The sequence below is a fragment of the Dioscorea cayenensis genome, chromosome 2, assembly GCF_009730915.1.
Source record: "Dioscorea cayenensis subsp. rotundata cultivar TDr96_F1 chromosome 2, TDr96_F1_v2_PseudoChromosome.rev07_lg8_w22 25.fasta, whole genome shotgun sequence".
NCBI lineage: Eukaryota > Viridiplantae > Streptophyta > Magnoliopsida > Dioscoreales > Dioscoreaceae > Dioscorea > Dioscorea cayenensis.
In genome coordinates, this window is record NC_052472.1 from 23,481,412 (window position 1) to 23,494,135 (window position 12,724).

General features: G+C 37.3%; 2 protein-coding genes across 2 annotated transcripts; both read left to right on the plus strand.

Annotated features, from left to right (window-relative positions):
- The first annotated feature begins 220 nt into the window (after positions 1-220).
- LOC120277087 (mastermind-like protein 2) lies at positions 221-5,249 on the plus strand. The gene is made up of 2 exons (XM_039283835.1): positions 221-787; positions 4,376-5,249. Exons 1-2 carry the CDS (start codon positions 282-284, stop codon positions 5,004-5,006), a joined length of 1,137 nt encoding a protein of 378 aa, XP_039139769.1. The 5' UTR covers positions 221-281; the 3' UTR covers positions 5,007-5,249.
- A 2,398-nt stretch (positions 5,250-7,647) lies between these two features.
- LOC120279076 (photosynthetic NDH subunit of lumenal location 5, chloroplastic) lies at positions 7,648-12,459 on the plus strand. Its single transcript, XM_039285932.1, has 7 exons — positions 7,648-7,666; positions 9,203-9,501; positions 10,274-10,424; positions 10,528-10,616; positions 11,226-11,280; positions 11,361-11,446; positions 12,114-12,459. The coding sequence occupies exons 2-7, from the start codon at positions 9,274-9,276 to the stop codon at positions 12,264-12,266; spliced, it is 762 nt and encodes a 253-aa protein (XP_039141866.1). The 5' UTR covers positions 7,648-7,666; positions 9,203-9,273; the 3' UTR covers positions 12,267-12,459.
- The last annotated feature ends 265 nt before the right edge of the window (positions 12,460-12,724 follow it).

A 12,724-nucleotide genomic window follows, 5' to 3' on the forward strand; every position in this document is an offset into this window, starting at 1 on the left:
AGTACCCTACCCAGAGGAAAATTAATATTTATATAAATATAAAAATATAAATAATCGAGAAGTACGGCCCTATCAAATAAATTTAAAAAGTCCTCAGAGGGCAAATTATGAAGGACCATTTCAAGAGTGCATCCAAACCGTCCATTCGTCCGTCTCAGTCGAGTGACTCAAGTCCATTTCTCGATTACCACAAACAATCCATTCCCTTTTCCTATAAATTCCCTCTTCGTTTTCCTCTCCCATCTCAACACCGAACCAAGAGAGAGAGAGAACGAGAGAGGATGGAAGATGGCAATAGCAACAGCGGAAGCAAGAGCAGCAGCAGTAACAAGCCAAACATGACCCAACATCTCCTTCTCCAACAACATCATCAGCAGCAGCAGCAGCTCCGTCTCCTCCAGCAATACCAGCAGCAGCAGCAGCAGCAGCAGCAGCAACAGCAACAGCAACAACAGTCTCAGCCTTCGCAGCAGCAGCAGATCAACTTGCATTCGCTGCAGCAGCAGCAGCAGGCGATGTCGCGGTTCCCATCCAACATTGATGCCCACCTCCGTGCGCCGGGTCTCCGATCCTTCCAATTTCAGCAGCCTTCTCAGCCGCAGCCACAACAACAGTCTCAATCTCCACAGCAGCAACAGCAGCAACAGCAGCAGCAACAGCAGCAGCAGAGGGTGGTGAGGCCGGTTGGAAATCCCGCGGAGTTGGAGATGGCGCACCAGGACGCGCTTAAGGTCTGCAATCCGGATTTCAAGAGGCCGTTCTTGTCGCTCGAGGATGCTGTGCTGCGGTATGTGCGGATTTCTCTCTCTTTTTCCATGGTTTTGTTTGTTCCGTTCGATTTACAGTTGGATCTGGATTTTTGTGGTTTATTTCGGGGTGTTTGATTGTGTGGGATTAGAGTAATTGGGGATGTTTCTTGTGGGGAAATTGGTTGCAACCAGGTACTAGGGTTTTGTAAGTGATCAGGCGGGGGGAAGTGGGAATTAGGGTTTCTATTTGAAATCGTGAGGGGGCTTGTGTGACGTGCGGACTATAGACCAATGAAATCTGCCGAAAATTTGGGTTTAAAATGAGATTTTCCGATGATTTGAGATGTTCCTACTGTTTAATTGCGGCAATGATTGGATTCATTTGTTTTTCGAGTTAGGTAATGAAGATCTGTTATCATATAAACCCTTGAGTGTCAATTGAAGTCTCTGGTCAAATAAACTTTTTCATGGATATTGAATGTATCAGGTCAAGTTAATCCAAATTTCAATGTTCTTAGTTAAAAAGTTGGGGTTTGCAGTTTGCATGTGGAATGATGCAGTGGAGGATCAAACAAACTGAAACTAGAGTCTACGGAAGGAAGAGTACTAGAAAATAAAGATTGAAATCCTAGAGTTGTAAACTTTGAGTTGTTCATGTCTCTTTAAGGGCCATCAACACTATTTGACGGCCATGAAGGTATAGATGAGATTGTGTACAAAAGTGATAGATGCTACCCTGGCTCACACAGAAGAATTTAAGGTTCTGTATAATTGCTTCTCGACTCTTCCAAATAGCTCTTGAATCTATTTCATTAGCTCTTAATGTTTGCTCAATGTTGATTTTAGCTCAATAAGATTTGCTGTGTTGTATATCTTCTCATATCTTTTAGAGGCCTTGAACATGTACGTTATGATACCATGAAGGCATCTGAAAACTTCTCTAGAATTACAGTAGTTGATGGTCAGTGAGAGGTTATGGGTTGATGTGCCCTAGGAAGATTGTTGTGTTTACCATGTTCCTAAAATGACTGATTCTGTGTCAATGCAGTGGTTGATGAATAGGAATGCACCCTGGAAAATTAGGCTTTGGATTTATACCATGTTTTAAATGTGTAAGTAGTGTACTATTTCTGCAGCAGTTGTCTTTGTGAGAGCTATTTCTCTATTTACCTTGGGTAGTACATGACCAAAGCAGCAAAGCTATCTACACGTGTTATTCTGGTTGGTGCTTCATATGCCTTTCTTTCTAACACTTTAAGTGCAAGGATATTTGTTCAACATTTGTTGCTTGGGTTTTGTTGATAAATGGTGACCATATAATTTTTTTAAAATGTACATATTTTGTGTTATCTCTTATTTCATATGAATCCATTCTAATTTATGATGTCCTGGAAACCTTAAGGATTCAGAGCAATTTATTCTTGCCTATCTATGATAATTGAAATTGTCATAGGCTTCATTTTTTTTCTACAAAAAATATGATGTTTGAAAGATGAATAACTACATAACAAGACCTGCTAACTTGGTTTAAAAAAAAAAATCCCTTAAATAATTGTCAATTAACCTAGATATGATGGTATAAACTAGTTGATAGATAAATGGTAGAAAGTTGTATGAAGAAGAAAGAATTACAGATTATGCGTTCTACAACAATGACATATTATGTGTTCTGTATGTGAAACATAATCATAATAGCATTTTTGGAAGCACTTACGATGAAAAACATTTTAATGTTTGAAAGAAAATGCCATTTTTATTCCCTAGAATAATCCTGCTTCACAGTCCTGGACTAATGATGCAAATAGCTAAATTGTTGGAAATCTGTCTAGGGTGGTCATGACTCATAATCTTGTCATTTGCTTCTTGCCTAACATTGATTTTAAAAGCTAAATGCCTAGTTCTTGTCAAATGCATCTATAAGAAAAAAATTAGAGTTTTTTTTTTAATTGCCTGCTGGTTAGTTTTCAGTTCCATGTTATTGATTTGCTTGTGGAACCTTGCATTATCATATTGACCTAGTAAGAAAATGCTGAACAAGGATTTGTCATGTGGATAAGCCAGATGTTGATTTGAAAAATTAAATAAGGGGTTATTTTCTATATTTACTCATCCCATTCATTTCTTTAAAGACCAAAACAGTACATAATCTTTTCTAAGCGCACCTCTCATTTTGCTGTTATGTAATTTTAAAATTAACTTGGTTCATGTCATATCTTTAAAATTTTTATTGGCTTGGGACCATAGATGTTTATTTCTTCCCTGAAGATACCTAGAATGCGTCTTATTTTTAGTTTTTTATGAAATTAGTCTTGTTCGGGAGAATTAGTTAGAGAAATCTTCACATGAAGTCTACCTGGTGTCCATGGAAGTCACCTTTATATGTCCTTTGGTGTCAAACAGCTGTTTCCTGTTGTAAGATTTGTTATTGTTTCTATTTTTGGATTGTGGCCTGTTAATCTAATCCAAAGTTGGATAGATTTGTTTAGGCATCCTATAACTTTCTTTTTGCCTCTTTTTTCTTTCAATTATTAGGCTATGATTTCTTATGCACCACTGTCATTACATGGTCTGAGTAGTGTTCAACCTTAGCTGTTCATTTTTGTTCATCTAGCTCTAACTTCATTTGGATCTGTGCCAAGTGTAGCTTTTGGTTTCAACTGGCTCTTTTTAGTTTGAAGAAATTGATCTGCACAGAAAAATGCTTGCTGGTTTAACTATTGCATATTATGGTTTACTCTACTTCCAAGGGCTGTCCTTTTATTGTGATCCATAATTTACTTCAATTTGTTTCTGTTGTCATGCCACTTGTCTAAATGAATTCTGTGACTGGTAAATTGCAAAATGAGTGGTAATTTCTGGGAGCTATGTGCAATTTCACTGTTTGCCTGAGGTAAAAGCAGTTAATTAAACTGAATAATGTGGAGAATTCTTTTGGTTGCCACTTATATACCTCATTTATACTCGTGAATGGAAAGCACGTTTATTCTTTCTTTTCTATTAGAACTGTCTATGTCTAGTTTAGCATGTAGTGGATATCCTCAAATTCTTAAGCATGGTAAGGCTTTTTTTCATCCATGCTTCCCAGATATCTGGTGTTGCATTATATTATTGTTTGATTGGCTAATTGATAGAAATCTGCAACCTGAAATCACTAGCGATGATTCTCATTAGAAACTAATTGAAAGTATAGCATTTCTGAAATACCATTTAGAGAAGTTGCCTCATACAAAGTAGACAATATTCATCTGAAGTTTTTATTATGGCTGCTTGAGAAGTTCACTTGACGGTGTTAATATTAAGAAGCAATAGTTGCACTATACTCTTATGCTAAAAATTATATATATGTATATATGTATATGTATGTTCCAGTATGAGGAGTGTGGTTTCAATCAAACAGTAAAATCGCTGTTGTCAAAAATATTTGAAATGTGAGTAAACGAACACTGATGGGGTTGTCAAATATACTTTTGGAATTATTATTGTCATTTGTTGCAGTATCTTCTAATAATGCTCAAACAATTTGGAATCAAGTATCTTACATGTATTATGTTGTGCTGGTAGGCCTTTTTATCTTGGAATAAAATTCTATTTATTTCCTTAAACTTGTTTTTGTCAAATATGCACAGGCTATTGCCTTATCATGTAGTTTCCGATTTTGAGGCTGAGGAAGATGACAGGATCCTTGACAGTGACACCACTGGCCAGCTGCCCTCCCGCTTGCAACAATGGGACCATAACATTCTTTCGAAGATTGCAGAATTCACCACTACCTTTGAGAAGCAAGTCCTTGCGTTCAACATCATGTCACGCAAGAGAGCCATGGGGGAATTTAGGTCAGAAGAGAGGCTTTTGATAGAGCAGGCCCTCCTGCAAGAGGAAAAGCAAGCTCTGCTAGAATTACGGGCTGAGATGGAGTCCTTTGAGAAGGCAGGTCGGGAGGCAGCTGAGGTCAAGATGAGGATGGCAATGGCTCATGCCGAGCAGGCCCGAGCTGAGGCTCAAGCGCATGCTGAGTTGATGGCTCGGGCACCCATGAGAGCTAGTGCTATGGGATCCCATGCAGATGATGGCGCAGGCCAGGATACAGGACAGGAACAAGGGAATAATGGCGAAGAAATGATTCATGGATGGGGAAATACTCAGAAAGATGAGGACGATCCATCAGACGATTTCCTTAACGATGAGAATGAGCCTGACAATGGGGAGGCACAGGATGAATGGAGGGAAGCAAGGTCGCTCGATTTGAACAGCCGATGATGCGTCCTTGTTTGCCTGCTGATTTTGTAACGCAAATGACAAAAGAATCCAATGTGTTTCTTACATTCAAACTGATAGATTCAAAATTTTCTTCGCTCAAATTCAATGTTCTGTATTAAACAGGGATGCTAGGTGGTATTTTGGTGTAGGAGAATTTGGATGGGAATGAAAAAAATGAAAATGCAAACTGAAATCAAAATGGAAGGAAATTGATGATTATTAATATAATTTTTGGATGGTTAAGAGGAAATCCTGTCAAGATTTTTGCCTTGAACCCTGGCATTGGTTTAGTACAAAATCATCTACTAAATACCAGCCCTGAAATGATCTCAAAGAGCTGCAGTTTGGCTGTCTTTGTTTTACCAGGCTTGAAAGATCCCGAAGGATTGTGCATGACTCTTGAAACTGAATGTCAGATTTTTTTCTAAGGTATTCATTGCTATGCTGATTTCAGTCGAGATCTCTGCTCATCTGATCTGCAAGTCTGCAACCCAGTTTCCCAGAATATCCTCAGGATTTTGAATAGAAGACCAACGTTGTCTTGGCTGAGCAACTGTATTTCTAGTACCTTTGGAATGGAGAAATACATCATTTCACATTTCATCATACTATGAAAAATTATTAAGAACAGAGAATATGAATTTGATCCAAGTTCACAATACAAGGATGTTATGAACTTATGATTATGAATGAAGTAACAATCAAGAAAATAAAAAATGAGTAAAGACCCCTGTTGCTCGTCTCTCTGATGCTGCCTCAAGGCATTGTTCCAAACGTCTTCTTTCCTCTTGAAACCTCAAAGGGAACCCATCCACATGCCTTCAGTATCACAATCTTCAACAATCTCATGAAATACAACATATTTCTTGTCAGTCAGATTGCAAACAATATTGAACATGAGTTTGAATCTATTCTTTGTCTTCAAAATAACTTCTCATCACAATCCATTACTGCTACTCTAGCACTAATTTTTCTAACATAATCTCTTCCATCAAATATCATCTTATGAAGTTTCCTCTCAATGTTATGATTTTAGTTACTATTATTAATTCCTATGAAGGCATTGCTCATCTTTCCTTTCAGGAGACCAGAGAGAAGGTTCTTCATGAGACCATCTTCCCTGGTGTTATGATACCATGTCTTGGCTTTCACAATGTTGTATTCCAAGTCAGTGAGAACTAGACATACCTCAAGAGATTAAGCCTAATCTATCAGAGCCTGTTAGTTCTATGGTTGTGTATTCTCCCTTAGATCCTCTTGCTGATTCCATTTAACAGACTTCAGTTTCCAGGTACTGTAAAATATATGAGAATGTGCATGTGAATAATTAATTATAACATGAAAGAGGACTTTGCATGTTATACACTATGCTTACTGTCTGGATGGATGATCAGTCACCTTAAAAACTAAATCATCTAGAGATGAATCAATAAAAAAGGAAATGTAATGAAAATCATATGAGTTCTTGAGAAAGAGAAACATACAATCCATGAACCAGTTCCCATCATAAGACATGTGTGCTTTGATGATGATTAGGTTCAGATAAGTGAGTAGCTGCAAAATTTTTAGGAGGAGCCCATGTTTGTTCTACCTTTCCACCTATTAGAACATAATATTCAACTTATATATATATATATATATATACATTTGTTTTAAGACGAGGTTTCAACTTTCAAGCACTTACTCTAGTAACAGTTACATAATCACAAGCTTCATTGTCCATATAAACCCTGCATTTTATCAAAATATGAAGAGAGATAAACACAAGTGGGAATCAAAATGATAATAATAAAGAACATAAAACACAGGGAGAAATAGTAAAGCATTGTGCTTTGGATGGTTCATCCTCCGAAGAAGCTTCTCATACTTATCTGATTCCCTTTAAAAATATTTTTTTTTCCCTTTATTTTTTTTTTATAATAAGGGTTTATCAAGGACAGACAACCAGATAAGAAGGTATCAGTAGCTTATCGACCCTTTACAGAAATTATACCGAATTAATAAATTTTTTTTACTATATAATGTTGAAGGGGAAGGATACATACTCATTTCATAAAAGAGTCACCAAAATCATTTGAGTGAACAGTACAGTGAGCTTCAGGGTTTTTGAATTTGTGTCTACTCATGTGCTCCCAAATATCTTTACAGAAGAAAACTAAGCAAGTGTTGGCTATTTTTTTCAAAATAAAAAATTTAGAATTCATTTTGCTCTGGATTTACAGAGCAACCTTAGAACAGTCCTGTTGATCTATTTATAATGACAATATGGTAATCTTTCTTTATTGTTAATTGTTCCATTCATAATCATTTTGAGAAATATTAACTAAAATTAAAAATCAACTACATAATTAAAAAAAAAACCATTTACTTCTCCTAAAAAAAAAACTTTCAACCTTTGAAATATTTATAATACATAAATAAACATAAAAAAATATATTCCCAAACTAAGCTAACCACACTACCAGAGAGAACTGATTAATGTAAAATATTTTTATTAGTTTTACAAAATTGTAATTTTTTTTTTAAAAAAATAAACCCATTTACCCTAATTATCTCATTTAAAGCTTTACTAATCCACAAATCTTCTAAAACCCTAGAGCTTAATGTAGCCCTAGAATTAAAAGGCCAAGTTTTTGCGAAAACTCGTTCAATACTTATATAGGGTTAATTTTTCAGGAAGTCACCCAACTTTGCCTTATTATCATTTTGGTCATCCAATTTCAAAATGTATCAAAATGGTCACTCAAGTTATAAAAACTTTCACCGGGAAGTCACCCGAGACTCTCCGTCACCCAATAGGCTACGTGGCGGCCGTAAAAGCCCAGTCAGCCACTGATGTAAACATTATCAAGCTTACGTGGCTTGTCCACGTCAGATTAAGTCGCTGAGTCATCAAAACAATGACACCTCTGCCCTTTTTTCTTCTTCTTCTTCTTCTTCTTCTTCTTCTTCTTCTTCTTTTTGTCTTCTGGTTCTTCTTCTCTACATTCTTCTTCTCAGTCCTTTCTCCTTCTTTTTCTTCTTTCTCTGGTTCTTCTTCTCTACCCTCTTCTTCTTTGTGCCATTATTCTAGAGACTTTTGAATCTAATCTCTTTTTATTTATTTATTTTTTCATGTTTCTCAAACTGTTTCCTAAGATAAAAGGCTCTTTATTGCCATGTCAGACCGTCATCTGTTCATTTCATTGTCAGGAGATGATCATGAGATGATGGTGTTCGTCCACAACTATCATCTCTATTGACTCCACTGGTTGATGTGATTCAACTGGATAAATTTGTAAAAAAATGTTTTTTCTTTTGTCAAGCTTTGCATTTGTCAAGCTTAAGCAAGTCACCCTTACCTAGTGAATGATATATGCATAACATGTCAGGCATCTCTTTTCTCTTTTGCTTTTTTGTGGGAGAGAGAGAGAGAGAGAGAGAGAGAGAGAGAGAGATGATGATGATGATGATGATGATGATGATGATGAAGGACCTTATATCATCGACGCCATGGCGATGTGAGGAGGAGCCTAACAAGTCGACGATGCCAAGCTGAAGGTTACAGCTAACCTGGCGAGACCTCCACCATGCACGCCCTCTCAAGTGCTCCGTCTCTCATCCAAGTCCATCCTCAACATGAGCTCGAGATCGACCCCGAGCTCCGCTACAACTTCCATTGAAATGCCCAGGTTTTCTCCTCTCCTTTTCTTTTTTCTGTGGATAAGAACCATGCTTTTGTGGATTTAGGGTTTTGAGAAGACTCACTATTTCGGTTGTTTCTTTTAACTCATTTTGTTAGACAGGACTTGCATTGATTTCTTCAAGTCTCGAGAATAATGGCATGAAGAAGAAAAGGGTAGAGAAGAAGAAGAACCAGAGAAAGAAGAAAAAGAAGGAGAAAGGGCTGAGAAGAAGAATGTAGAGAAGAAGAACCAGAAGACAAGAAGAAGAAGAAGAAAAAGGCTGAGGTGTCATTGTTTTGATGACTAAGCGACTTAATCTGACGTGGACAGGCCACGTCAGCTTGATAATGTTTACATCATCGGCTGACTGGGCTTTTACGGCCGCCACGTAGGCTATTGGGTGACGGAGAGTCTCGGGTGACTTTCCGGTGAAAGTTTTTATAACTTGAGTGACCACTTTGATACGTTTTGAAATTGGATGACCAAAATGATAATAAGGCAAAGTTGGGTGACTTCCTGAAAAATTAACCCCCTTATCTCCACGACGAGCAAACGCGCTTCCCTTCCTTCTCGCCCTCGTCTGCAGCTCTCTCTTTCCATTAATGGCGGCCTCCTTCGCCTCTTCTCTCGTTAGTGCCGGTCCTAGGGTCTCCGTCCCCAGAGCCATCCTCCGCTCGAGCTCCTCTTCCGCCTTTCCTGCATTTCGGAAATGCCCCACTTCGGGGATCTCCTTCCTCTCTGGTTCCCTCTTCTCCTCGTCGATTGCTTCTTCTTCGTCTTCTTTGTCTCATACTCATAGGAGAGCCCAATTCGTTAGTGCCTCCCTTAAGGTGAGCTGCCCGAATAAAGATTAGGGCTTTTCTGTTTTTCTCGTGTATTGCATAAGCTAGTTGATTTGCTTTTTAGATTGCAATAGTTGTGATTGGTGTTCTGGTGGATGTGCTGTTGTTTGAAGTTCTTCAAATGGGAGTTGGAGTTTTTAAGGGTGTTGGATTGCTTCGCTACTTCTTTTTCTTCTTTTCATCGTCATTCTGTATGTGTGTGTGTTCTGATAAGTGGCTTTTGTTTTATCAGTTTAGGTTTCTTGTATTCAAGATTGGATTTTCCCCCTTATTTATTGGTGCATCAGATTGGCCGTGGTCACTTCTAAACATTTTGTGATTGATTAATTGTCAATGTGATTGCTGTGAAAAGATAAGTTTGGAGAGCCGAGATATTTCATCTTTGTCTTTCAACCTTTTGATTTTTGTTTTTTTGTTTTCCTTTTGTCACAGACGGAATATGAAAAATTTATCATCATTAAGAGAATTGGGGGATAAGGGAGTTTTTAGATTAAAATGATTCCTTTACTGAGTTTACTTTGTCTTAAAATGTTTTAGTGATCTTGTTGTCAAATGGCATAGAACATTTGTATAAAGATTTTGTTTAATCATTCTCAAAGCTGTTTAATTGATGAATGTTGGCAAGCCTATGGAGTTTCTTATTTTTTTTGGTTAATGATTAGAATGGTAGTTTTTTAGTGGCAATGCTGCTGCTTACATGGCTGGAGATTAGTCTAATTTTTTGGCTCTGATGATGTCTTTTGATTGAAATCGAACATAGGAAGCTGATTTGCAATCTAAAGTCACCAGCAAAGTCTACTTTGACATAAGCATAGGAAACCCTGTGGGAAACCTGGTTGGGAGGATTGTGATTGGGCTTTATGGTGATGATGTCCCCCAAACAGCAGAGAACTTCCGTGCTCTTTGCACAGGTCTGGAGCTGGTTTTTTATTCTTATGGGATGATTCGCTCATGATATATTCACCACATGTTATCATTGCTTGTGAGAACCTTAGATAATTTTATTGTTTTCAGGTGAGAAGGGCTTTGGTTATAAAGGATCTGCATTTCACCGTGTCATCAAAGATTTCATGATCCAAGGCGGGGATTTTGACAAGGGAAATGTGGGTTATATACTTTCTTCGTCTTCTATATTGATTTTAAGTTTTTCTTTCTTTCTTTCCCTTTTTTTTTTTTTTTCTTTTTTTTGCAATTGGTAATGCGGAATCGTATTTGTTAATTTCTGAAATCCAAGCACTGTTCCTAGATTTCTAATCTAGCAATGGTTTTCTATATTGGTTTTGATGAGATTCATAGTAATAATAAACATATGACGAATTACAAAATCAATTTTGTGTAAAATCTGTTGAATGTATGCTAGATAGAAATGAGTCAGAGTGAAATGGCATCTTATGCCATCACCAAATAAGTTATCAAGAATATTGTGACACTAGGGACTATCTTAAGGATTCTTGATCATCTATAGAACTTATTTACAATATGAGGTCCTTAAGTTTTTTTATTTTTCAGTCATGGTATTGGATTGTTCATGTAATAATTGTCATATTCATTTACATCATACGCTCTCTTCATATGGCATTAGCAGTTTTATTGTTGTTATCACCACTCAAAAACTGTCTTTGTAGTCTATAAATGGTCTTTTGTTAGGCACACAGATTTGGTGGTTGTAGTCATGAAGTTCTTAATTGTTTATGGCTTTACCTTTCTCACAGGGAACTGGTGGAAAAAGTATCTATGGTCGCACATTTAAGGATGAGAATTTTAAGTGTAAGTTGTTCTCTTTGATCCGCTGTGTCATTGCTTATCTATTATGACTTATTATTTTTTGTATTTGAAAAAATATGCAGTGGTTCATACTGGTCCTGGAGTTGTCAGCATGGCAAATGCGGGGCCTAACACAAATGGAAGCCAGTTCTTTATATGCACTGTCAAGGTAATTTACTCTGTTTAAGTGTATCTTGTGTTGATCTGAGAGTTTGTTTCTCAAAGCATGTTTTGATGTTATATCCTTGCTTCCGTAGCAGAAATTGTAGCACTGTGAGTTCCTTACTATCATCGTCGCATAGTCTTCATAATAAAAATGGCTGGTGTTAGCAACCTTTTTTATGAATTGAGTCATGAATTATATCAAGTTTTCTTCAAGTGTTCCAGCAATTGTGAATCTGTGATACTGAAGTTTAGTGTTAGACAAGTTTTAGCTGCATCATGTAAAAAATACGCCTAGTTCTCTACAGGGTATCAAGTAAGGATTTTTAGAAATCGCTTTGCTCAGACTGTTGGTTATTGGCCACTGTGAAGACTAATAAATCCATGTGCATCTGGAAGTATATATTTTTTTGGTGTTTAGTTGTTTCTATGGAAAAAGAACAAAGCGTGAGTTTAGCCCCATGCTTTTCCTTTGGCACATAGGAACGAAAGCTCAACGCCCTCTTCATTCATAGTTGCTTGTACTATTGAGAACACCCGATCATTTGCTACAAGGAGACATCAGACTATGATCTCTGGAAGTCTATGCAGAAATTTAACACTTGTCATAGGAATTTTTTTAAGTACAAAAATATGTCATCTTTCTCCCTGAACATTTTATTCTGGGTTTGCAGACACCGTGGCTGGACCAGAGGCATGTTGTGTTTGGTCAAGTCCTGGAGGGGATGGATGTCGTCAAGCTGATCGAGTCACAGGAGACAGACAGGGGAGATAAGCCCAAGAAGAAGGTGACCATTAGTGACTGTGGTGAGCTCCCCATTGTTTAAGACAAGCCTAGATTTTATATCTTTGACTTGATAATTTCATATGTAATCCATAATTTGATTTATGGATATTTGATGAGCCATGGAACTATGTGCATTTTTGTGCTGAGCGTAGGACCTAAACTGTAGGCTCTGTGAGACTAACTGGTTTCATCGGTCACCAGAAAACATGTAATAAATCATGCTTTGGCTCACTTATTTGGCTTCTTTGTCTTGCTTTGCTAGCGCATTGTGATCGGATGATCAGAATTTTCTCCATTAAATTTTAGCATTTTTAAATGCATTCTAACTGAATCCGTGACTTGGATGATCAGATGTTTTGAAACTGTCCATGATATCAGTCCATGAAAACTCTGGTATCTTGGTCCATCAACACTGGGTCTTTTATATAGGTCTTTTGTTTTGTTTTGGGAAGGTGGGATGTGCCCGTGCATGTTTCTGCATTTGTCGTCTAAAAAAAT

What these genes read in the sequence shown, in the direction of transcription:
- LOC120277087 (XM_039283835.1), top strand. Translation starts at nt 282, where the DNA reads ATGGAAGATGGCAATAGCAACAGCGGAAGCAAGAGCAGCAGCAGTAAC. An exon ending in CTCGAGGATGCTGTGCTGCG is followed by an intron (nt 788 to 4,375) that starts GTATGTGCGGAT and finishes AAATATGCACAG; the next exon opens with GCTATTGCCTTATCATGTAG.
- LOC120279076 (XM_039285932.1), top strand. Translation starts at nt 9,274, where the DNA reads ATGGCGGCCTCCTTCGCCTCTTCTCTCGTTAGTGCCGGTCCTAGGGTC. An exon ending in CTTCCGTGCTCTTTGCACAG is followed by an intron (nt 10,425 to 10,527) that starts GTCTGGAGCTGG and finishes TATTGTTTTCAG; the next exon opens with GTGAGAAGGGCTTTGGTTAT. An exon ending in TAAGGATGAGAATTTTAAGT is followed by an intron (nt 11,281 to 11,360) that starts GTAAGTTGTTCT and finishes AAAAATATGCAG; the next exon opens with TGGTTCATACTGGTCCTGGA.